General features: G+C 43.8%; 1 protein-coding gene across 1 annotated transcript; it reads left to right on the top strand.

Moving 5' to 3' along the window:
* Positions 1-25,566, top strand: LOC109154883 (receptor-like protein kinase HAIKU2). Its single transcript, XM_019302621.1, has 4 exons — positions 1-88; positions 137-182; positions 538-1,049; positions 24,896-25,566. The coding sequence occupies exons 1-4, from the start codon at positions 1-3 to the stop codon at positions 25,564-25,566; spliced, it is 1,317 nt and encodes a 438-aa protein (XP_019158166.1).
* The last annotated feature ends 1,282 nt before the right edge of the window (positions 25,567-26,848 follow it).

The raw sequence follows: 26,848 nt of genomic DNA, 5'->3' as shown, positions 1-26,848 counted from the left end.
ATGCTCTGGCGCTTTCCTCTGCCAATTCATGCTGAGGAATCTGCTAGAAGATATGCCCACCAGCAGCTGATGTTAAGTGTTCCACAAGGTGTGGAATTAGTAATTTACTGACCCAATTTGTGGGTTTTTTTTATAGCTTTGTTTGTTGGTGTTAGTCTACAGACTGGTGGTGTTGTTAATTGGTAGAGGTTGTTTGTTTAAGGTCTGGTGTACCTTGTATAGAGGCACATAAAGACAGACACACATAGATACATTAACCTCCAATGACATTATTTGTAACATTATATTATTTACATTGCAGGTGGACAGACATTAGACAGATTCTAAAACTGTTTAATAAAAGAGAAAATCAACTATTTGGTCTCTCAATTGCTTATTCATCGATTTAATTGGTTTCCGAAAATAATTGTTTTTAATTGATTTAGTCCCTCCGGTCGTAGTCCTTCAATAACCTGGCAAGAGCTCGGATTTACCATAGGCAATTTAGTCATTTCTTGACTTTAGTCTTCTTCTTAATACCGTTGAATTTTGATTAAGTGTCCAAGAACCATTTACAATAATCTTTCTCCATCTCACCGAAAAGTTCCCTGTGGGGTTCCTCTCTAACCTCCAATTCTTGGATGCTTCAATCAATAATCTCACTGGTGATCTATCTGAAATCAGACACTTGAATAAACTAGTTAGTCTACAGCTTTTCTACGATCAATTTTCCGGCCAAGTCCCCTCGGGGTTGGGAGAGTTCAAGAATCTAATTGGGTTGTCACTATACGGTAACCAACTCACCGGACCACTGCCTTTAAAGCTTGGGTCGTGGGCGGAGTTTGACTTCATCGACGTGTCGGAGAATTTCTTCACGGGGCCAATTCCGCCGAAGATGTGCAAACAGGGGAAGATGAGAAGGTTCTTGGTTCTTCAGAACAACTTCACCAGAGAAATCCCGGAAAGCTATGGTAATTGCACAACTCTCCACCGTTTTCGAGTGAGCAAGAATTCACTTTCCGGCGTAATTCTTAGTGGGATTTGGGGTCTGCCTAATCTTGATATCATAGATATTTGCCGAGTATTCCACTTTTATATGTTGGATACGGAAATAAGTCGCACGGGAATTTGGTCACCAACAAGGGAAAACCGAACATGGGAAGACTGACTCTTTAAAAAGTGGAGTTGGTCTTCCCCAGACCGACTCTTTAAAATATGAAAAAAAAAAAGTTGGTCTTGCATAGTCCGACTCTGCTTTTTATATTATATTATATTATATTGATTTTGTTGACAGAAGAATGTGATCACTTATTCTGTTCTACAATAACAAAACACAGTTTAATAGTATTGGTTTAAAAACTTCTAATGATAAAGAATCACATTTTAAAGAATATATCATCTAGTATTTTTTTTGTTTTTCACACATGAAATATGCCATATGTTCTGGACATATATCTATAGTCAAGAATTGAAACCTTTTGAGGTTAATTAGTACTTCCTTTTCTTTCCCAGCCATGTTGCTTGTATTACACTTCATGTCTTTATTGCTTCTCCTCTGAGCGTAGAGTTTGAATTCATAAGTTTTTTTAAATTTACAACAAGAAGTTTTTTAATATATTTAAAAAGTTGAAAGTTTTTTTTTCTCCTTTAACTGTGATAATATTAATTTATTTTATTTTTTTGAATATAATTTTGCTAGGGTCTTTAGAATATCTTAGATGGAACATTTTTAGAATATGTGGTTCAATGGAATTTGTACGGTTATTGTTCAATTCACAAGTACCATTTCTTTTTGTTAAAAAAAAAAAATAAAAGAAAAGAAAAAATGTAAGTAGGTGATACGCAACAAAGGGAAAGAAATAATAGGTGGTTTAATTTGTGGATGGTCTACAAGGAATGAATATATGTAATTAGAGGATAATTGACTAAATATTAGTATAAGGAAATTATGTATATAAGAATATATTATTACCTTGTATAGTTAGAATAATTGGAGTAACTTAATTATTATATGTATTAGTAAATTAGTATAAATAGGTACATTGTATATGAAGATGGAGGAGAAGAGAAATATATTGTTATTCTACTATTCTAGTCATTTATATTGAAGAGTTCTTCATTCTCTTCCGTTATATTATTTTCCTTTTGGAGTTACCGTAACACGAATACGGATTGGAGCTAGAAGCCTGCTCGAAAGGTTTCTTCCGTTGCGTACTAAATTTCAGTAAGTAACATTGGTGCTTTCATTGAGAGGATTTGTGGATGCATCACGTACAATTGGTGTTTTCATTGATTTCATTGGTGAAAGTATCACGTATCCTTTTATTTTTATTATTATTGTTGTTTCTTTTGTTAGCCACATTCCTTAGAAAAAAAAAAAGAAGTGAAAATTTTGACAAAACGAAAAAAAAAAAAGACGAGGAAAGGACAAGAGTAAAAAAAAAAAATAAAGGAAAAACAATTGATAAAAGTTACAAATTTTTTTTTTTTATTATGAAAAACATTACTCAACAGTGCTTATTAGTTTCTGTACACCAAGTATGGAATCTAATTGATGATTTTGTATTGTATGAGATCTTTTCTACAAAAAGACCCGTACAATATATTCATATTTCGAAGGATGAGAATTACACCTTCCAAGCTTTGGTATATGGTTTGATTCTATCTTGGATGCATTCATGGCCAAACAAGCACTTCATGGCCAAAATATTTACGATGAGTGTTGCGTTTTAGACATTAAATATCCTGATTTAGAGTTGTTGATAGCTGTGTGTGGAGAATTACAGACGGACCAAGATGACACTTTGGAATGTCACACTTCTAATTATTCTAGTCCAACTTTTCAAGAAGAACCAAGTAGCCCAGGGTCCAAAGAATCATCAATAACTACAGTTAATCTCCCAACCACTCACATCGAAAGCAAAATTCAAGATTTCAACCACTTAGAGTCTTTTGAGGATTATCTTGAGACAAGACTTGTGAGTACTACCTTAGACTTGAAACTCAACATTGGAGAGCAAGAGATATTTTTAGACGGTGCAAGTCAAAAGGGGAGGAGGCCATTTATGTGTCATGATCAAGCTCGTGAACCATTTCAATTTGTTTTGCCAACTAGCCCCCATCCAAAGTTGCATGGACTGCTTCAACGAATATGTGTTTATTCTATTCCTCTCTACACCTTGAGGACAAAGTGTTTTTTGAAGGGGTGGAGAGTGATACGCAACAAAGGAAAGAAATAATTGGTGGTTTAATTTGTGGATGGTCTACAAGGAATGAATATATGTAATTAGAGGATAATTGACTAAATATTAGTATAAGGAAATTATGTATATAAGAATATATTATTACCTTGTATAGTTAGAATAATTGGAGTAACTTAATTATTATATGTATTAGTAAATTAGTATAAATAGGTACATTGTATATGAAGATGGAGGAGGAGAGAAATATATTGTTATTCTACTATTCTAGTAATTTATATTGAAGAGTTCTGACGTAGGATGGAAGCTCAAGAAACAATCACACAAATTATAAGAACTCAAAGGGAATAATATTCTTCTTCAATATCTCCAGGATTACAGAATATATGAATATATAGGCAACTCCCTATGAGAATCCGCAACAGAAATATAAATGCAATGTTTTGAGAATGGAAAAGACATCTAGAGCCACATGAAAAATAAATACTTGATATAAATAAAAGCAACTAATAAATGCATGGGACTTGGGACTTGTATTTCAGCTGCATGCATGTGTGAACGCCATCATTCTCCCCTTCCTGAAGAAAACTCACCATCGAGTTTAGCAATATCTGAATACAGAGGCTCCGCATCAGAATGAAATTGGAACAAGTCAACCACATTAAAAGTCTTGGAAATTTTCCACTCATCGAGAATGTCGACCACGTAGGCATTAGGATTGATTCTTCGCAGGATCTTGAAAGGACCATGCTTCTTTGGGCTAAGCTTATGATAAAAACCAGTTGGTAGTCTTTCTTTACGGAGGTAGACCATCACTTCATCACCAACATTGATGAGTTGTTGTCGCCTTTTTTTTTTTTTTTTTTTTTTTTTTTTTTTTCTGTAGCAGCCTTGTACTTAGCGTTGGAAGCTTCAAGTTTGGTACGTGCCTCTTGCTGAACATTCTGGACTTGTGAAGCCATGGTATCCGCTTGCTTGTGAATCTTTTCGGAGGAAGGCAACTGGAGAAGATCAATTGCATGCTTGGGAGGTTTTGTGTAAACAACGGAAAAAGGAGACCGACCAATGGAGGAGTGCATAGAACTGTTATATGCAAATTCAGCCTGAGCAAGAGCAAAGTCCCACTGTTTGAAGTTCTCATAGCAGATACAACGAACCAAATGTCCCAAGGTTCGATTTTTGACTTCAGTCTAACCATCAGTTTGCGGGTGAGCAGTGCTACTAAATTGTAAACTTGCATCAAAGCGCTTCCACAAGGTAGTCCAGAAATGAGATAAAAATTTTGTATCCCGATGTGATTGTGCGCGGGACACCATGGAGTCTGACCACTTCTTGGAAAAATAAACGAGCAATGTGGGCTGCATCACTAGTTTTCTTGCAGGGAACGAAATGCGCCATCTTTGAGAAGCGATCAACAACTACGAAAACAGAATCAAACCCTCTTTGTGTCCGTGGCAACCCCAAGACAAAATCCATGGATAAATCTTCCCAAATATTTTATGGGGTTGGCAATGGCATATAGAGGCCTGTATTTTGGGAGTGCCCTTCATTTGTTTGACAAACATAACACCGTTTGATAAAAGTTCCAACATCACGTTTTAGTTGAGGCCAAAAAAACCGTTCTTCAACAGAGACAATGGTTTTATCTCTACCAACATGACCACCCAACCCGCCAGCAAGCAAGTCCCGGATTAATTTTTCACGCAAAGAGGTTCAAGGAATGCAAAGGCGATTACCTTTAAAAAGATATCCATCAGAAATGTGATAATCTTGTACTGGAGTATTCTGCAAAACTTGTTTCCAAATAAGATTGAAATCTCCATCTTCGGCATATTACTCCTTTAGAACTTCAAACCCAATAATTTCACCTTGCATTACCACGAGTAAGGATCTGCGTCGGCTAAGTGCATCAGCTACGCGGTTGGTTGCTCCTGATTTATGCTTGAGAAGGAAGGTAAATTGTTCAAGATAAGCCGCCCAACGAGCATGCATTTTATTGAGATGCTTCTGGCTCCGAAAATATTTTAATGCTTCATGATCTGAGTAGATTATAAACTCTCCTGGTCTGAGGTAATGAGCCCAAACATGCAGTGCCTGTATAACTGCATAAAGCTCTTGTTCATATGTAGACCAATTTTCTCGTGCAGCACTCAATCGCTCACTAAAGAAAGCAATAGGTCGACGATTTTGAGATAGTACTGCCCCAATACCAAGTCCACTGGCATCACACTCCAATTCAAAAGGTTTTGAAAAATCTGGGAGAGCCAGGACAGGTGCTGTGGTGAGTTTTTTCTTGAGTTCAGTGAAACTCTGCTAAGCTTTCTCCCCCCAACGAAAACCACCCTTGCAAAGGCAATCAGAAATAGGAGCAGCAATAGTACTGCAATTTTGTATAAACCTTCTGTAGAACGAAGCTAGACCGAGGAAACTTCTGACTTCACTTACTGACCGAGGTCTAGGCCAGTCTCGTATCACTTGGACTTTCTCATCATCTACGTGAACTCCTTCTGCACTGATTACGAATCCAAGGAAAACCAACCTTTTTGTCATGAAAGAGCATTTTTTTAGGTTGATGTACAACTTATTTTCACGCAGGACTTGCAGGGTAATGCGTAGGTGCTCCTTATGCTCCACTTGATCTTGGCTATAAATTAAAATGTTATCAAAATAAACAACGATGAACTTTCCAATAAAAACTTTAAGGACTTGGTTCATGAGTCTCATGAATGTGCTTGGGGCGTTTGAAAGCCCAAATGGCATAACAAGCCATTCATAAAGTCCATCTCGAGTCTTAAAAGCCGTCTTCCATTCATCACCCGGCCTAATGCGCACTTGGTGATACCCACTCTTTAAATCAATTTTAGAAAATACCTTTGCACCATGGAGTTGGTCTAGCATGTCTTCAAGCCTTGGATTGGAAAACGATATTTCACTGTGATTTTGTTAATGGCTCGGCTATCCACGCACATCCTCAAACTTCCATCTTTTTTTGGGGTAAGCAAAGCGGGAACGGCACATGGACTGATACTTTCTTGAATTTGTCCCTTCCGTAACAATTCCTTCACTATGTTATTAAGAGCTTCACTTTCAGCCAGGTTCATGAGGTAATGAGGAAGGTTTGGTAAGCTAGCTCCAGGGATCAGATCAATCTGGTGTTGTATGTAGCGCAAAGGGGGCAAACCATCTGGGAACTCATCTGGCATTATATCTTCAAATTCCTTCAACAAAGATTGAAGCTCACCTGGTATACAATCAATAACTGGCCCACTGTCTTTTGTTATCAAGACCAAGACACTACATGTATCCTTGGCTTCCTCCACAAAATGTTTCCATTTATCCAGAATGGTTATAGCACAAGTTTTCTGTGTTGGTGAATTGGCCCAAACAACTGGAGGGATGACAATCTTTTTTTGATTCAAAAAAAATTCATAAGTATTTAATTTTCCTCGATGGGTAGCATCCACATCATATTGCCAAGGCCTACCCAGAAGGATATGGCAAGCATCCATATCAATGACTTCACACACCACATAATCTTCATAGCTTTTCCCGATTGAGATTGGGACTCTACACACTTTTGACACAGTAACAGAAGGGCCCTCCCTAATCCATCCCAACTTATATGGTTTTGGATGCGGTTGGGTTGGGAGGTTAAGATGTTCCACAAGGGTCTGAGATATGATATTATCACAACTCCCATTGTCGATGATGAGTTTGCAGACTTTACTAAGCACGGTACAATACGCCCGGAAAATGTTGTTTCGCTGAACATGAATCTTTTCTTCAGTAGTGTACAAGAGTCGGCGAACCACAAAGCTAACATGCTCTCCATCTTCTTCTGCAACTTCAACATTCTCCTCAATAAATTCCTCATCACCTCCTTCCTCTGTTCCACCATCTATCAAGTTTACAGTTTTTCGAGCTCTACACTCATTTGACCGATGATCGGGTTCGCCACACTTAAAACATTTACCGGTCATTGGTCTGGCGTATGGATATGAGATAGATTTTTATGCAGGAACATTATTACCTTGTTTTTGTTGCTGGTTCTTTGAGCTGCCTATTTCACTAGCCAACACAGGTCGAGGTGATGGGGTAGCAGCTTGAATAGGATTAACGTCATGTGATTGGGTCGTCATTGGCTTTGGTGTAGAATAAGTTCTTCTCTGATTGGATTGCGTGAGGAGGTCCTCTACTCGGACGGCCATATTATATGCCTCATCAACAGACCAAATAGGAGTGAGCGACATCTTTTCTCGAATATTAAATCTTAACCCGTTAATGTATCGGGCAGTCTGTTGCTCAGGTGTTTCAGACAAATTGCAGCGCGCCCCTAATCGATAAAATTCCTCTATGTATTCACTCACACTTCGAGATCCTTGAGAACACTTTTGATATTTTTGGAACAGCTGTTGTTGATAATCTGGTGGTAAAAATCTTGCAGTCATAAGCCTTTTCATTTTTCTCCATGAAGTAATGAGTCTCTTTTCTTGCGTTCTCCTATTGTTCTACGTGACCTCCCACCATGCTGCTGCTCCACCTCTTAGCTTATGTGCTACGTATTTGGCCTGACGTTCCTCTGGCATTTCCATCATATCGAAGCATTTTTCGACCTCATAACACTACTGAAGGAAAGATTCAACATCCAAGTTTCCATTAAAGGTAGGGAGATCCACCTTTGGTCGGTAATAATTCTGTCTGCGATCAAGATTGTTCATATTATGATCCTCATCTTCGGAGTCGCTACTGCTCACGCTGGGAGGTGGCAGATTAGCTTGCGGGAAGGTTCTTCGCACAGGTCCAGCAACAGGGTTATTTCCTTCGTCGTTGTTAGCCGGGATAGCCCCGCGACCAACAAGTTGCAGGCTAAGGTTGGCAAGAATATTACGGATGTCTTGAAATTCACGGTTCATGTTGTCACCTTGCGTTTGCAACGCTGCCCAGAGGGCGTCAACACCACGGTCATCGCCAGTGGGTGGAATGTTTACGGCCATTGTTATTGCCGTTGTGTGCCATAGTGGGTCGAAAACAATGGAGAGGACAAAGTCGCTATCTCGATTGTTTGCCTAGGATCTTACGGCTCTGGATACCAACTGACGTAGGATGGAAGCTCAAGAAACAATCACACAAATTATAAGAACTCAAAGGGAATAATATTCTTCTTCAATATCTCCAGGATTACAGAATATATGAATATATAGGCAACTCCCTATGAGAATCCGCAACAGAAATATAAATGCAATGTTTTGAGAATGGAAAAGACATCTAGAGCCACATGAAAAACAAATACTTGATATAAATAAAAGCAACTAATAAATGCATGGGACTTGGGACATGTATTTCTGCTGCCTGCATGTGTGAACGCCATCAAGTTCTTCATTTTCTTTCGCTATACTGTTTTCTTTTGGAGTTATCGTAACTCGAATAGCTATACTGTTTTCTTTTGGAGTTATCGTAACTCGAATACGGATTGGAGCCAGAAGGATGAGAACTGGTTGTATTATATTTTCTGAACTTGATTACAATGAGATCAAATGATGTGAATATATAGAAAGAGAGAGTTACAGTGTGACAATGATAAGAAGTAGAGAGTCACAGTGTGACAAGGAGAAGAAGTTCTAAACAGACTCATATACATAGAGTCCTAATACTCCCCCTCAAGCACAATGTATACTAGTAACCTGTAGCTTGTCCCTTAAGGAAGAAAATCTAGGTCCAGGCAGAGCTTTGGTGAAGATATCAGCAAGTTGATCCTTTGTGGAGATGAAGTTGACTTGGATATCGCCCGAAGCTACTCGATCACGAATAAAATGATAATCAATCTCCACATGCTTGGTGCGCGCATGAAAGATTGGATTGGCACTCATATATGTAGCTCCTAGATTATCGCACCATAATTTTGGAATGGAAATACCCGGAATCTGTATCTCACGCAATAATGACATAATCCATAGAACCTCAGCACAAACATCTGCAAGAGCTTTGTATTCAGCCTCAGTGGATGACCTAGCAACAGTTCTCTGTTTCTTGCAAACCCATGATATAAGATTACTCCCCAAGAAAACAGCAAAACCACTCGTGGATTTTCGATCGTCAGGACAACCAGCCCAATCAGAATCAGAGAAAGCATGAATGTCTCTAGATGAGCACCGTCGTATGCGTAAACCATGATCAACTGTTCCCTTAACATACCTGAGTACCCGTTTGAGTTGCTCCCAGTGTGATATGGTGGGAGCATGCATATGCTGGCATAACTGATTAACTGCAAAGGATAGGTCAGGTCGTGTGACAGTGAGATATTGCAGTGCTCCAGCTAGACTCCTGTACTGTGTGGGATCATCATATAGATCTGAATTGAAGGGGACAGTTTTCGAGACAGAGATAGGTGTAGAAAGGGGTTTGCATTCAGACATTCCAGCCCGTTTTAAAATATCATTCATATACCGTTGTTGAGATAAAATAATCCCATTGTCACTCTTAACTGTTTCAATACCCAGAAAAAAAATTTGGTTCACCAAGATCTCTGATTTTGAATGTAGCAGACAGTTTGGACAAGAGCTGAGACATAATACCCTAATCACTTCCGATTACAAGAATGTCATCCACGTACACCAATAGATAAACCAAAGCAGAGTCTTTAGAGTAATAGAACAGAGAGACATCTGTCTTGGATGCTTGAAAGCCAACTGGTAGTAAGAACGTATGTAGTCGATTAAACCAAGCTCTGGGAGCTTGTTTTAACCCATACAGAGATCTTTTTAACAAACAAACATGATTCGGGAAGTTATCATCAATATAACCAGGGGGTTGCTTCATATAAACTGTTTCAGCCAGATTACCATTCGGAAAAGCATTATGAACATCTAGCTGTTTGATAGACCACCCAGATGATAAAGCTAGAGATAGAAGGAGTCTTACAGTCGTAGGCTTTACCACTGGACTAAAAGTGTCGAAGAAGTCCTGACCTGGAACCTGATTAAAACCTTTCGCAACCAGCCTGGCTTTATGCCTTTCAATATCACCATCAGCCTTTCTCTTCGTATGAAACACCCATTTACAGCCAATAATATTCATACCTGCAGTGGGTGGAACTAGAGACCATGTGTGGTTATGCAGGAGAGCATTGAATTCTTGGTCCATGGCTTCACGCCACTCAGGATATTTGACAGCTTGAGAGTAACATGTGGGTTCCGTTGGATGCACTTGAGCTGCTAGAGCAAAAAGATGAGCATCTGCGTTGCTGCGAGTGGCCATGGAGTGAGTACGGACATTGGGCCTGATGGACCGCCCACGTGGACGGCCTCGCCGGGGAGCAACAGGCTCCACAGGATCACCCGACGAGGCAGCCTGTCTGGGATCCACGGCTGGTTCGAATGACGCAGGTAGCGGCGGTTCTGGCAGCTCATCATTGGACACAGCAGGAATAGGTGTGCTGTGACTGAGAACAGATTCCGCCCAAGGTCCAGAAAACGGAGTAGATAGATCCTGCAAAGAAGTTTTAGTAGCAAAGGGGAAAACTTCTTCATCAAATTTGACATGCCTGCATGTGTAAATCTTATTAGTATGTAAGTCCATGCATCTGTACCCCCTAAAGGACTCAAGATAACCTAGGAAGACACATGGAGAAGACCTGTATGACATCTTATGACGATTATATGGTCGAAGATGAGGGTAGCATAAACACCCAAAGACACGAAGAAAAAGATAGGAAGGAGGGGATTTATGTAACAGGAGATGAGGACTAGAGTTATTTAGTACAGAAGATGGCATTCTGTTAATTAAGTAGACAGCAGTCTCAAAGGCAAAATCCCAAAATTTCAAAGGAACAGAGGCATGAGCTAGAAGAGCCAGACCAGTTTCAACAATGTGACGATGTTTTCGTTCAACACGACCATTTTGTTCATGTGTATAGGCACAAGATTGTCTATGTTGAATTCCTAATTGAACAAACAAAGAATGCAATTTTTTGTACTCAGCACCTAAATCAGACTGAATGGCCTTTATTTTGCAATTAAAGGACTGTTCAACAAGAGTACGAAATTTATCAAAGATGACATAAAGATCAGACTTTAATTTCATAGGGAAGAACCATGTATAACGGGAATAGTCATCCACAAAGATCACAAAATAACGGAAGCCAGAAGTAGATAAAGTGGGCGCAGGACCCCAAATGTCTGTGTAAATAAGATCTAGGACTTGAGAAATAGAGGAAGCAACACGGGGGAGGGGAAAACCGGCAAATTTGCCTAATTGACACGCATTGCATAAATAATTATGACAACGAATATTATCACGAGACCCACTAACCAAACAAGAACGAAGTATATGGCTAAGAACACAGTTATGAGGATGACCCAGACGATTGTGCCAAGTGGAAGCCGAGGCACGAGCGGAAATAAACACTGACGGAGACGAACTAGGTAATGAAAGTGTGTATAGTCCCCCCGAACTATTGCTCCGAAGAAGTATTTCCTTGGTATTGATATCTTTCACAACAAAAAAGGAGGGGTGAAACTAAAAAAAAGACTTTATTATCGGATGCAAACTTCTGAACATATAATAAAGAATTAGACAAACGCGGAACGTGAAGTATATCAGACAATGTGCTTTTTACGTGCTTATTTGCTCTGGCGAAAAGAGAGAAAGAGGGCGATTTCTTTTCGCGCAAGTCTCCGGCCGGCGAGCCTCGCCCGGCCGATCTGATTCGGTGAGAAGCTTCGCCTCAGTGAGGCGATCAAGGTGATGGGTGATCGTCTCTCCTTCACCGTCCAGGAGACGCTCCAGGAGCTCCGAAGCCGTACGCAATACTTGCGTCGCGAAGGCCTAGTCTTCTCCGAGGAGGCGATCAGATGCTTCAAGACCGGCGATCCTCTCCCAAAGCTGTCTAAAGCATTCGTCAAGTCCAGGGCTACCCAGCGCAATCAGAATCGGCGAGAGAAGACCGATTGCGAACCTAGGGTTCCGGCTAGGGTTTCGGCCAGTGGCCCGTCGCCGGCGACCCATGGCTCTGATGGCCCTTCTGATCAGGGCGGAGACGTCCAGGGGTCTCGAGGGATTGATTGTGGGGCTCAGGTGGATGATCGGACGTCGATGGAGAAAACTGATCGCGAAGCTAGGGTTTCGGCCAGTGGCCATCCGCCGGCAGTCCGTGGCCCCGATGGCCCTTCTTTGGAGGTTCGAGATGTCCAGGGGGATGATCGAAGGGCTCAGACTCGTGATCGGACGCCGGTAGACGCTCCGGCGAGAATTGGACCCTCGACTATTGGTGCTGCGATTCCGACGGAGCAACGTCGTGGTGGACCTTCGAATGTTGGTGAAGACGGTTATGGAGCTCGTGGGGAGCCTCTTGGGACTCAGGTTGCGGCTCGGAGCTCGGCGGAGGACGTTGGCCTCGAACCTAGGGTTTCTGCCAATCCGCCATTGATGGTGGATCACGCGATTGAAGCTCTCGCAAAGGCTCGTGATTGCGCGTCAGGGGCTATGGTTTCTTGCCTTGGCTCTGCTGGGGTTGTGATCTCACAGAACGGAGGGGGAGGGCGGAGTGTAGGCGGAAGCTCGACGTCAGGCGCAATTGGCCGTGAGTTCACCTCTTGCGCTGTGTCCGTAGCTTCGCCTCTCGCCGGACGAACGGAGAAGATGGCCGCTGGGTCGATTGCTGCTGTCTCGGTGGTGGACTCCAGACCGGGAGGTGGTTTTAGTCGCCTTGCAGCTCAACGTTGCCTAGATGCCTTGGGTGTTTCATTGGTGGATGCAAAAAATCACTCCAAGCCCGAGGACCTATTGGCAGTTTTGGTTGCAGCCATGGATGAGGAAGAGAGTCGGGCTAAGCTTGATGGTTTTCAGCTTCGGCCTCAGGCCAAGGTCAACCGTTTCAAGAAGTCCAAGGCTAAGTGGAAAAGGCTTCATGTTGATGCCTTTGCTCATGGCACTGGTGGTGCGTCGGAGAAGAAGGGCGAAGTCGAGGGTGGGAGGCAGCATGGTGGCCTTTTGGCAGCCAAGTCCATGGAGCTTGGTGGTCCCATGGCCACTACCCACCTTCGGAATGCATGCACTGCCGGTAGAGGGGCGGCTGTGGCGCGGAAGAAGCGGGCAAAGGCTCGGGTTGAGCCATATGGGGTGGTGTCTAAGCAGCACCGCACTTCAGGTAAGCTCTCATCTCCGCTTGTCTCTTTGTTTGGAAAAACCGAGATTGGGCATGCATCTTCCATGGTGTCTAATCGGCAAGCTCAGTTAGAGCAAGCTGGTCATAGACAACACCCCCCTAATCGGCTTATTCAAATGGATGAGGCTGGTCATAGGGGTGGGATGGATGGTGCCAAGGTCTCGGCCTTAGCTTTTAATGGTAAGGGGAAGGATGGCCTTTTGTGCTTAAATGTCATTCCAAGCTTGGATGGCAGTGATGCTAATAAACCGGCTCCCTTTGCCGAAAACAAGGCTTTTGCACCTCATACAAATCAAGGTGGAGGGTTTGTGGGTGAGCCCTCTACTGGGGTGGCACGAGGCAGTGATTGCCGTGCGCCTCATGATGGTTTTGTGGTGGAGAAAAGCATTCTCAATGCCTCATGCTCCTTTGTTGAGGGAAGAGGCAGCTGGGAAGCTGAAAATAGGGTGGATGGGGATCAAGGCGTGGCTCTCGTTGGTGTGAGTGAATCCATAGCTCATGGCGATGGAGGGCATGCCTTGGTTGAGGGCATTGATGATGTCTCGGTGGGCACTCATGGGAGCATGCCCAATCCTAAGTGCTTAGCTCATAATCTTTGCTTGATATTTGGATGGAGCTGCCCATTTGTGATAGATGATAATGTGGGGTTGATCGCTAATGTTGATAGTATGTCAACATTAGACCATGCGCCCCTTTTGTCTACCAGCGGGGTTACTAAGCACGGGTGCAATCTCACACCTACTATGGTTCATAGCACGATCGTGCATTCCGAATCTGCGGGTAAGGGTGATAGGGGCGTGAGTGGGAGTCGCCGAAATCTTCAACAAGGGGGAGCACTTAAGGATGTTTTAAAGGCCTCTCTGCCGGAGGTTACCCGTACGGCAACAGGTAATGTTTTTACCCCTATCTCTTTCGTTTCTAATCTAAGTGTGGGAAGTGCACAAGAGACATCATTCTCTCACCCTAATCGGCAAGCTCATGATGGGCAAGCTGGTCATAGGACTCATGGGGGCAGTCCTAATCGGCTAGTCACTTTTGACAATGCTGGTCATAGGCCCCATGAAGATGTTAACTCGAGTGCAATGCCCACACTTGGAGGGCAAGACTTGCAATATACTGGTGGGGGTGATGTAGCTAATCCCTCTTATGCTTCCTGCCCAATGTTGCCAAGCTCGGGAACTGCCGCACTTCCTAATCGCCCTAAGTCCATGGTCCCGGCTGTGGGCAATGCCGGACTGATAGGGATGGGGCAGCTTTCGGACACGTCCACACTGAATACAGGCAACATGGCTAATAACCAGGGGTGGGGGGTAACTCCCCTCTCGTCTTTGGCCAATTTGGAAACACGTTGTCTGTACTTAGTATCTCAGGGGGCAACACGGGGGAGGATGGTTTGAAAGCTACGCAAACCTTGGTATCCACGGCCTCGAAAGTCCCGCATGGGGATGCTATTGGGAGCAAGCAAAATGCAATGCCAACCCCCAATAGCACCCCTAACCCGAGACATGGCACTCATGCAGGAGGTGTGCATGGTTCGGGTTCCACCGTGCCCAACGCTTGGGCACGACTTGCTACGCTTCATGCGCATAATGCAGCCCCAATGGGGGCGCCAAGCTTGGATAAAACGGCTCAGGTGGGTAGCTCAGCATTGGCCGTGAGCTCAGGTACGCGTCCTTCCTTTGCTAGTCTTTTTGCTTCCACGGGTCTGCCAGCTCAAGGTGGTAATGCGAGCCATGCCTCGGGGCTTAATATCCCGGAAAAAAGGGTTGAATCTTATGAGGGGGAGGCCTGCATTACCTTTGAGGATGCAGAGGTGCAACAGATGAACAAGATAGGGGAAACCGTACTTATTGGAAAGTTCACTCATGGCAGGCCCGTACTTTCCGTTATAAGGGAACACTTTGCCAAACGCTTGAAGTTGAAAGGGACGGTGAGTGTGGGCTTAGTGGACCCGCGACACGTGTCTCTTACATTTTCCAACCCGGAAGATTGCATTAACACGCTGGTCAAGGGTCAGATTCTCTTTGACGGGAAGTGCCCGATGAGGCTCTTTAGGTGGACAATGGACTTTGACACGAGATTCGAGACGTCGTTGGCCCCGGTTTGGGTCTTATTGCCCAACCTTAAGGCCAACTGTTTCTCGGAGCCTTGTCTCAAACAGATTGTCAAACCTATTGGAAGATTTTTACAGGTGGATACGCCTACGGCTAAGTTCACCCGGCCTAGCGTGGCTAGGGTGAAGGTTGAGATTGACTTGCTAAAACCCCGGTGCCGCAAGGTGTTCATCCGATTGGGGACTGCGCGCCCGGATCGGGAGGCCGTGGGGTTTTGGCAGGCGATAGAGTATGAGCGTATCCCCCCGTATTGTTTGAACTGCAGGAAACAAGGCCATTTGGCCAGTAACTGCCGTGTCCCTGGTGGGGGGTAAGCGTTCCACGCTCCTCGGCACCACATGTGGCGGCATCAATGGCTGATGCTGGCCCGCCCCCTACCAGGGGGTCGGCCAGGACCGGGGGTCAGCTATTGTGTTGGACCATCGGGACATGACGGCCAGTCAGAGGGAAAAACAAAGTAATAAAGAAAAGCAGGCAAAAGGTAAGGCCCCGATGGTTGACAATAGTCAGGGGCCGGGTGTTGGTACAGGTAATAGGGTATGGCGGGCCCTCTCAACTAGCCGGACCGCTCCGGTGCCGGTTAGTAATGGGTTTGCTGTGCTCCAGGATGAGGACTTAGCCCCTGAGGAGGCTATTGTGGGGTCGGGGGGTGGCGACTTGCCAACTGCCCCGATTGATAGCAGGGTATCTATTGGCACGACAGCCCCCGGGGTAGGGAATGGCCAGTCCACTATCCCGGAGGATACGGGAGGTTTTAGTCCCTCGGGAGGGCGGGCTGAGCAGCGCCCGCTTCAGGCATCTTTCTCCTTCACTCCTTTTTCTCCTAAGGCTCCCTGGGGGCCGAGAAGGGGGAGGGAAAGGGCTTGGTCAGATTCTGACGTGCCGGTGCCTGGTCATGAGCGTGAGGAGTGGGCCCCGGAGTCGGGGTCAGACTCTGAGGATCGAGGTGTAGGACCGGTAGGACGGCGGCATACCAGAAAAGGGGGGGGGGGGGCTCCCCTCACTCGGAGCCGGGTGGTCTATTGTCTATATGAAGATACTCGTGTGGAATGTGCGGGGGGTGTCCTCCCGGGGTTCGGCACGCAGGATCCAGGTTTTGTTAAGAATGCATTCTCCTGTTGTACTTTGCTTGCTCGAGCCTTTCAGCTCGTCTGATTGGCTTGAGTTTTTTAGAATTCGTTTTAATTTTGATAATGGTTTTGCTTCTAATAATAATAAAATTTGGCTATTTTTGGAATAATGACTTGGCAGTAACATTTGAGAGTCGGACTGAGCAGTGTGTTACGATATCTTGTGTACACTCTACGGTTCTCACGCCTTTCTGGCTCTCTTTTGTTTATGCCAAGACCAAGGTACGCCTCCGGGACCCCCTGTGGGTTGAGCTGAAAGCTATCTTTTCTATGATCCCTGGGGGTGTGCCTTGGGCGGTTGCGGGTGATTTTAACTGTCTGTTAAGTGTGGACGAGAAAAAAGGTGGTCTACCGTATTCACACCGGAAGACTACTGATTTTCAGGAGTGTGTCAGTGCGTGTGACTTGATCGACGCGGCCTATTACGGTTCCTATTTTACTTGGTGGAATGGGCGCCGTAGAGAGGCGGCTATATGGATGCGTTTGGATCGGCTCCTCTACACCACGGTGTGGGAGTCGGTTTTTACGTCATCCGTACGGCATTTGTCAAAGTCTACGTCTGACCACAGTCCGCTGCTAATATCCTTTGAGTTGATAAGTATGCAGGTAATTCCGAAGCACTTTGTGATCCTGAACGTGTGGATTAAGCACGAGGATTTTCTGAGGGTGGTGCGTGATAGCTGGCAGGTTCCTGTAGAGGGGGCCCCTATGTTTGTAATAGCCATCAAGTTGAATAGGTTGGGGAAAGTTCTGAGCACTTGGAGCAAGACTGTATTTGGGGATATCTTTGTGAAGCTCCGGGAGTATGAGGATAGTGTTCAGGCCCTTGAGGCTGCCTTACAGCAACACCCGGATGATAAGAATGCTTTAATTGAATATAAAAAGGGTGTTGCTTTGTTACAGTTGCTATTGAAGAAGAATTTTGGCAGCAGAAGGCGCGTATCACCGACGTTCAGGATGGGGATAGAAACTCCCGGTTCTTTCACTCAGTTGTTAAGGAACGTAGGCGAAAGCTATATATACACAGAGTGAAGGGTGGTGACGGTGTGTGGCTAGAGGATAGGCAAGGGATTGCTAATCAGGCGGTCTCTTTCTTTGAGCATATGTTCACGGCGGAGGTTGGGGGTTTTGATTTGACTAGGCTGGACTGTGTCCCACGGTTGGTTACAGAGGAGGATAATGAGGTTTTGACGGCGGTGCCTGAGGTGGAGGAGGTGAAGGCGGTGGTAATGCAGATGAACTCTACGAGTGCGGCAGGGCCGGATGGTTTCTCGGGGGCCTTCTATAAGGCTTGCTGGGATATTATTCAGGATGATGTTGTTAGCATGGTTCGGAGCTACTTTGCGGGACGGGAATTTACCAGGGCTATCACGCACACATCTATCGTCCTGTTGCCGAAGAAGCCGAGTCCGGAGACTTTTGCGGACTACAGACCCATCAGCCTATGCAACTTCAGTAGTAAGCTTATCACGAAGCTCATGGTGGTTCGGATGGCTACAGTCTTGCCTCGGGTGTTGTCACCGCAGCAGAGTGGGTTTGTGGCGGGCCGGTCTATTACAGATAATGTGCTTCTAGCGTCTGAGATGTGCCACGGGTTGAGCTTGCAGAACCGGGACATAGTCCTTAAGTTAGACATGGCTAAGGCTTATGACCGGGTATCATGGTTTTTCCTGACTTCGGTGATGCGCCGCCTGGGTTTCAGTGAGGTCTGGATAGATATGGTGTTCCGGGCCGTGTCTAACGTGTGGTATTCAGTGATTGTGAATGGAGTCAAGGAGGGTTTCTTCACGTCTACGCGAGGTCTCAGGCAAGGGGACCCGCTGTCCCCGACTCTGTTTGTGATTGCAGCTGAGGTCTTGTCGGTGTACATTGCGCGGGTCTATGATGGCACTACGGTGCCCCGGTTTACACAGCCGCCACGGACACCACATATTCACCACCTGGCCTATGCGGACGATGTTATTATTTTTAGTACGGCCAGGTTGGGAGCTATTGAGGTCGTGATTGGGGCGTTAAAGGAGTACGAGGAGATCTCGGGACAGTTGGTGAGCTTGCAGAAAAGTGCGTTTTACATGCACCCTCGTACTCCGGCGCACGAGATTGAGCAGATTTGCCGTGTAACGGGCTGTGTGCATAAACAGTTTCCTTTTACATACTTGGGCTGCCCGGTGTATATAGGCCGTAAAAAGTGTATCTACTTTGCCTCGGTGATTGATAAAGTTAAGGCTAGATGCTTGAGTTGGCAACGCCGGCTGCTCTCGAAGGGCGGGAAGGCAATCTTGATCTCTTCAGTCTTGCAAGCCAGACCGTTGCACATATTTTCGGCCTGCGCTCCGCCTAAGCAGGTCATACGGGATTTGGAGAGATGTTATGCGAGTTTTTTCTGGAAACAGTCAGGGGGCGCCCGGTACCACTGGAGTTCGTGGAAAACCCTCTCTCGTCCTAAGAAGGAAGGGGGGGTGGGGTTCATGGATTTAGACTTGATGGTAAGGGCGGCCAGTGCTAAATTGTGGTGGAATTTCCGGACAGATCATACTTTATGGTCGGACTTTATGAGGGCGAAATATTGCAGTCGGGTTCACCCGGTTGCTAAGTTGGTTCAGAATAGAGATTCGCACACCTGGAAGAGGATGCTGGCGGTACGTGATGAGGTCGAGGGGGTTCTCACTTGGCGGTTGTTCCAAGGCCGGGTTAGCTTCTGGTGGGACAACTGGTCGGGTCTGGGCCCACTTGGCAGGCTGTATCCACACCGGGGGGTTTCCTACTCCCGGGAGTTACTTCTGGACTATGTGCGAGATGGCCAGCTTGATTTGACAGACCACGATGACTTGGCATTTGCTGGGATTGGGGCGGACCTGTCCCGCTGGGGGCAGGGCCCGCGTGATATCCCACTCTGGACCGTGGCGTCCGACGGTATATTTTCTTATTCTTCTGCTAAGGCCTTTCTTAGGCCTGCTTTGCCCACTGCACCGGACCCGCTCTTAGCTAAGTGTTGGTGCAAGCACCTTCCTTTTAAGGTGTCCTTCCTGGCTTGGAGGGTGTTCCGAGGGCGGCTTCCCACGGATGACATCTTGGCCCGTTTCGGTCATGCGATCGTCTCGAGGTGTCGGTGTTGTCCAGCCCCGGTCCCCGAGTCTATTGATCACATCTTTTACTCTGGGGAAACAGCAAGAGCTGCTTGGAGATATGTTTTGGCGTCTCTCGGCTTCTACTTGCGACACCGGAGTCTTAGGACTTTGATTGTAGGATGGGGGCGGGCGGGGGCGCGTAACCCTCTTTTGTCTTTTGTTGTTTGCAGGGTGCCGTATCTGGTGTTATGGGAGTTGTGGAAGCACCGTAATGGGTGCATGTACGGCCGAGACACACCCAGCGTTGCACGGGTGATGCATGGGGTGGCGAAGGGGGTGGCGGAATGCCTGTTTAGGCGTTGGCCCATGCAGCATATCCTGCCCTCTAACTGGAGGACTATTGTGGCATACTTGGAGGCACATGTGCCGAGGCGTGTTATTAGGACGGTCAGGTGGTCTCCCCCGGCTGCCGGGGCGTTGAAGATCAATCTTTCTCGATCTTCGACGGCTGGGGGGGCTGCGGCCGTGGTGCGCAACTAGGAGGGTGGCTTCTGCTACAGGGTTGCGTGGTCTGGCCACGGGGACTACGCCCGGGGAATGCTCCGGGTCCTTTTCTCTTGCTTGGAATGGTGCCTGGCTGGGGGAACTACTTGGATTGATATAGAGTCCACTTGGGCGGAGTTGGCTAGCTACGTTGATATCTCTGTTCGTCCGCCGTGGATTCTAGATGATGCGGTGACCAGACTCCGGTTTCTGTGTTCCTGTGGTGTGGTCACTGCTTGTGTGTGCCCGTCCAGGGCCAATATGCCTGCACAGGCGCTAGCTAACTGGGCGGTGGATAAGCCGGGGGAGGCCATCTTTCGGAGCCTCAATGATCTGCCACGCAGGGTCCGTGCTTTACTGATACATGATGATGTGCCCTATGTGTTTTTTGATATTGATGATCCCCCGTGATTGTACTTGTACTTTGATTAGTTGGAAATTTGGAAAAAAGAAAAAACAGAAAAAAGAAAGAAGAAAAGAAAAAAGGAAAAAAGAAAACGGAAAGAGATGGAAAAAGAAAAGAAATGGCTGAGGGATAGAAAAGAATCGAGTGGAAAGAATGAGTGAAAGAAAAGAATAGAGTGAAAAGAAATTGGAGTGACAAAAAGGAGAGTTGGGAGGAAAAGAAAGAGTGGAAGAGAAGTAAAAACAGTGAGTGGTGAGGTTCGCTGGAGACCGGGAAGCCTTGCTTTGCAGGGCTGAGTCTCAACGTAAGGTGCTGGCGGTATAACAGGGCACCCTAGTCCGGGCTGAACGGTGCGCCGGGCAGGATTGTCAAATCCGTTGACCTGGTCAGGCTTGCTGCTGGCCAATAATAGCTGGGTTCCTTCTGGACTCCGGGGGGACGGGCTATTATTTGGGGGGTTGCTTTTTGTTCGCGTCAGCCTGTTATAAACTTGAACACTCACCCGAGATAGACGTGATAGTTGGGTCATGGGAACAGGATGCTTGTTTGTTCTATCTTGTTTTTATTTTGCAGGTGCTGTTTCTTTGTCATCGGAGGCGTGAACTGGTCTTGGGCTCATTTTGGTTCCGCCTTTGTAGGCATCTTTGGAAAAGACCAGGTCTCAACGCCGATGCAAGCGGTAAAAAAATGCATCGTAGCCCGGGCTGAACGGTGGCCGGGTAGGTGTTTCTCAAATCCGTTGGCGGTAGTCCAGGCTTGCTGCTGGCCCATAGTAGCTAATCCCGTTAGGGTTGGTTCTGGTTCGTGCTGGTGCTGATCGGGAGTTCTGCTATTGGCTGGCTTGTGCTGCGTTGATGATTTTGCTGGCCGGGATCTACCTTGTACTTTTGCCTTACGCCTGCGTGCCATTACTTGACTGAGGCCTGCGTGCCATTGTTAGCTGTATATGATTTGTCCTGCGTGCTATTATTATCTCTGCATTATCTGTTGTATGGCATGTTCTACAGGGCAGTCAATAGCGCTCCGGGAGGTGTTACAATTGTGGTGCAGCCCGGTTAGGCGGCATTATGGTGTGTAGCCGCTGTAGTGCAACTGGCTGGGAGGGGCCACGTGTGTAACACGCGAGGCATCTATCCTTGCTACTTGAGCCTTCGGAGTACATGATTGGAGCAGCACCTCAGTCTACTTGAGTTGGGTTATATTCGCATTCCTATTTCATCGGGCGTTTATTTTGTGACTTTCCTTTCATCATAGTCTTTGGTCTAGTGTTAGTCATCTAGCATGGGACTTGGGGCATGTATGGTAGCCTCGTTATGTAATCTCGTTTTTATTTTCTAGCTTAGTGTTAGTTAGTGGGTTTTGGTCGTCTGTGGCCTAACCCCTTGGACTTTGTATTGGCTTCGGCCTTTTATTAATAAAGCATGATTTACTTAAAAAAAAAAAAAAAAAAAAAAAAAAAGAGGCATGGCCAACATGACTAATAGATAAACCCATACCGTCACCGACACGTAAAGTGTCATTACCAGTGTACTTCTCCGATGTAGAAAGGGCAGCGATGTTCGGAGTTGCATGATTTGTGGCTCCAGTGTCCGGAACCCAAGTGTGAGAATTTGACGAGGTTTTAGCAACTAAACCATTCTGAAACACCAAATTAGCCTGAGAACCCGGAGCCCCTGAATATCGCCGAAAACAGTTGACTCCCGTGTGACTGAAACTTTTGCAAATTTGACACGGATCATTATAGCGCCAAAAACAATTGGCTCCCGCGGGACCAAAATGTTTACAAATTTGACACGGATCATCATAGCGCCAAAAACAATTGGCTCCCGTGTGACCAAAACGTTTACAAATTTGACACGGATCATCATAGAGCCAAAAACAATTGACTCCTGTGTGGCCGAAACCTTTACACATTTGACACGGATCATCGAAGCCACGTTGCTGACCTCCACGGTAATTAAGGTTGCCATCGCAGCTCTGCATCTTCTTGATTTTATGAATCACAAAACCCTAGCTAACTGATACCAGATGAGAACTGGTTGTATTATATTTTCTGAACTAGATTACAATGAGATCAGATGATGTGAATATATAGAAAGAGAGAGTCACAGTGTAACAATGATAAGAAGTAGAGAGTCACAGTGTGACAAGGATAAGAAGTTCTAAACAGACTCATATACATAGAGTCCTAATAAGAAGCCTACTCAAAAGGTTTCTTCCGTTGCGTACTAAATTTCAGTACGTAACATTGGTGCTTTCATTGATTCTATTGATGAGGTTTCTCCAATCCGTATTCGGGTTACGATAGCTCCAAAAGAAAACAGTATAGCTATTCGAGTTACGATAACTCCAAAAGAAAACAGTATAGCGAAAGAAAATGAAGAACTCTTCAATATAAATGATTTCTGCATGCCTTTAATATTACATACAATACCCTATATATACTATCTCACTTCCTAAAATAATGTAATTATAATAATGGAATGACTAATTATTCTCCTAATTATCAATTAAATATAAATGCTAATTATTCTCCTAATTACATAAATAAGGTAATATACATTATTCTTGCTACAGGATCATTGCCAATCAATGGCGTATCACTCCTTGCCCCTTCGAAAATCACCTTGTCCTCAAGGTGGAAGTATAAGTGGTTCGTCTCTTGAGTTCTACCCAACACAAATATTCCGCCAAAATTTTTGGTTGAAAAATGTTAGGAAGATTGTACATCAGGTACAAGGCTCGATCGAACTAATACCATTGCAATATATAGACAAATGAGAATTCCTCATTGTGAAGCCGGGTAACAAAATCCATTGTCTCTTGCCGTGTGTTCTCTTGGATATAAATTGAGTTTTTCATGAGGTAGATTTCTTCTATAGGATAAACTAGTGATACATAAATCTTTTTTGGCGCACTTTCATCCTCCTTATTAGAACTCAAACTTGTACAATTCTTCATAACCGTCATTGGTTCTTCAACTGTCAATGGGATATTAGGAGGGGGTGGTGGTGATATCAATGGTGGAGGCCTGTCGAAGATTTGAAAATTTTTGTCCATGCTTAACTCCGTGAGATCACGAACACTTTTATCATCAACCACATTCATTGACACCTCAAATTGTAGTTGATCTTTTGGCACTGTTTCATTGAGGATATCTACATGCTTTCTTGGGCCATTTAGTTGATGTTGATCTTTTTCCAATAATTGATGAAGATTGTTGTGAGACGAATAATTGCTAGTGCAATGGTTAATCTCCTCAATTGATACAATCAAACTTTGCAATGTTTGATTAATGGTTTGGAGTTGGAGATTCAAATTATTGGTGTGAATAATTTGATTATGGACGAAAACTGAGAGATTTGTTACTAACCGATTTGTCATGACAGTATGTAAAAATCAATAAGTTGATTTCAAGAATTGTGATGAAAGAAAAAAAAAAGATAATGATAACGAAAGGATACGAATAAGGAAAAATTTTGTGGTTTTTTTTTTTGAGAACTTTTTTTTATATGTGAATAAAAAAGAAAGGATCAAACAATGGAAGAAATGTAAATACTTATTGCTCTTTTATGCTTGTTTTGTTTTGTTTTGTTTTTTGTTTTTTGTTTTTTGTTTTTTGTTTTTTTTTTTGTTTTTTTTCTAAGGGATGCTATCAAAAATGAAATAAAAACAAAAAATAAAATAAAATAATAAAAAGATAGGAGATACTCTCACCAATAGAATCAATGAAAGCACCAATGTTACGTACTGAAATTTAGTACGCAACGGAAGAAACCTTTCGAGTAGGCTTCTGGCTCCAATCCGTATTCGAGTTACGATAACTTGAAAAGAAAACAGTATAGCTATTCGAGTTACGATAACTCCAAAAAAAAACAGTATAGCGAAAGAAAATGAAGAACTCTTCAATATAAATGATTTCTGCATGCCTTTAATATTACATACAATACCCTATATATACTATCTCACTTCCTAAAATAATGTAATTATAATAATGGAAGGACTAATTATTCTCCTAATTACCAATTACATATAAATGCTAATTATTCTCCTAATTACATACATATAGTTGGTCTTGGGGAGTCCGACTTTTATGAGAGAGAATCGGACTCTCTAGAGTCGGTTTTCCTGCTTATGTATCCACAATCTATCTTCCAAAAAGGCTGAACCCCAACCCTAAGGGCCCCCCACACCTCGGCCCGACAGAGCATTTGGGAGGATGATGTATCCACAATCCATACACGACATTTTGGTATCCATTTTTTTGAAGCACTATTCGTGTTTATGATTCAAATATCAGTAACAATGAGTTTGAAGGTTCTTTAAATTCCGGTTTCAGAAATGCAAAGGCCTTGGCGCAATTGTTTCTAGGTGATAACAAACTCTACGGTGATTTGCCGCCGGAAATTTCTGGAGCTTGGGCCTTGGTTTCAATCGACCTGAGCAACAATCAATTCTCAGGTGAAATTCCGGCGACTATTGGAGATCTTAAAAAGCTCGATAACCTTCATTTATCAAACAACAACTTCTCCGGTTCAATTCCAGATTCATTAGGCTCTTGCGTCTCCCTCAGCTACATAAACATAGCTCAGAATTCTCTCACCGGAAAAATCCCGGTGAATTCTCTTTTCGTCGAGGCGTATAATGACAGCTTCATGGGAAACAACGGTCTTTGCAGTGAAATCCTCATTTCAATAGCTTGTTTCCTCTACTTAAAGAAGAAGAGTGCTGAGAACGAATATCGCGAGCGGTCCTTGAAGGAAGACTCTTGGAAAATGAAATCTTTCCACTTACTGAGCTTCACGGAAGACGAAATCCTCGACGGGATCAAGCAAGAGAATCTGATCGGAAAAGGCGGCTCCGGCAGCGTGTACAGAGTGGTCCTCAGAACCGGCAAAGAATTGGAGGTGAAACATATCTGGAACTCCGGCGCCGCTGACGACAGCTACTTTACAGTCTACTGAATATTTTCTTCACCGTTTAAGGAATGTACATATACGCTGGGTATTAAGAAAAAGACTAAAGTCAAGAAATGAGTAAATTACCCATGACAAATTGGAGCTCTCGTCAGGTTATTGACGGACTACAGTCCAAGAGACTAAATCAACTAAAAACAGTTATTTTCGAAGACCAAATCAATGAATAAGCAATTGAGAGACTATATTGACATTTTACTAATAATTGAGGGACCAAATCGTTGATTTCCCTTAATAAAAACAATAAGTTGTATAGGAGATGATGGGTTTAGAAATGTGCAACTTCTGTGCACTTTCTCGACTATTATGAGGTGTTTGGTAGGATAGAATTGCAATTCCTTCCAATCATGGAATTGCAATTCCTAGGGTCCCCTAGGAATTGTGTGGAATTGTAATTCTATGATAAATTACAATTTTATCCTTATTATTATTATTATTATTATTATTATTATTATTATTATTATTATTATTATTATTATTATGACATTTTAGTCTTTATTTACTTTTCTTTTTCAATTTTCAATCATTCTATTCCTTTAAATTCCACTTTATTCTTTTCTTTTCCTACGGAATTACTATTCATCCCCCCCCCCCCCTTAATTCCCCCTTTTCAACCAAACGTCCTGTTAATCTTGAAATAGGAGTGAGACTTACTTAGTCCACACATTTGAGTAGTAACGGATATAGGTTTAAAAGTGTGCAACTTTTATGCACTTTCTCGACTATTAATCCTAAAATAGGAGTGGGGTTTACTAAAGACTTTTCTTCGAGAAAATGAGAGCTACAGTTCTTGCATTCTAAAGAAAAAGAGAGCCCCCACCCCCAATTGAGCTTGAGGTACATAATCCCAACAAACTTATAATATGATTAATCAGTTCACAAATTTGCAATACATAGAAAGTAACTTTGACGCATTTACATGTCATTTCATTACCTACGAACTTCTATTTCAATAACACCTACCTACTTACCCCTTGCCTAATATGAATCAAAATCATGCTATTATGGTATAAATATTATAACTAGCATAGCACCCGTGCAATGAATGAATAGTAACATATATTCAATAATTATATTGTTTATCAAATTTAAATAATGTAAATAAATAAATAAATATTCAAAATATTGTATAATTGATAAGGGCGATTTTCATGCATCCATCAAGTATCAAATTACAGTACAGTGTTAAGATATCGTTCCACTAGAGATGGCTCTTGTAATATTAGGAATTGATGCAAAGTGGAGTTAAGCACAAGCTAAAACTACCATT

The sequence above is a fragment of the Ipomoea nil genome, unplaced genomic scaffold (genome assembly GCF_001879475.1).
Source record: "Ipomoea nil cultivar Tokyo-kokei standard unplaced genomic scaffold, Asagao_1.1 scaffold2662, whole genome shotgun sequence".
Lineage (NCBI taxonomy): Eukaryota > Viridiplantae > Streptophyta > Magnoliopsida > Solanales > Convolvulaceae > Ipomoea > Ipomoea nil.
This window is presented reverse-complemented; position numbering and strand designations above follow the sequence as displayed.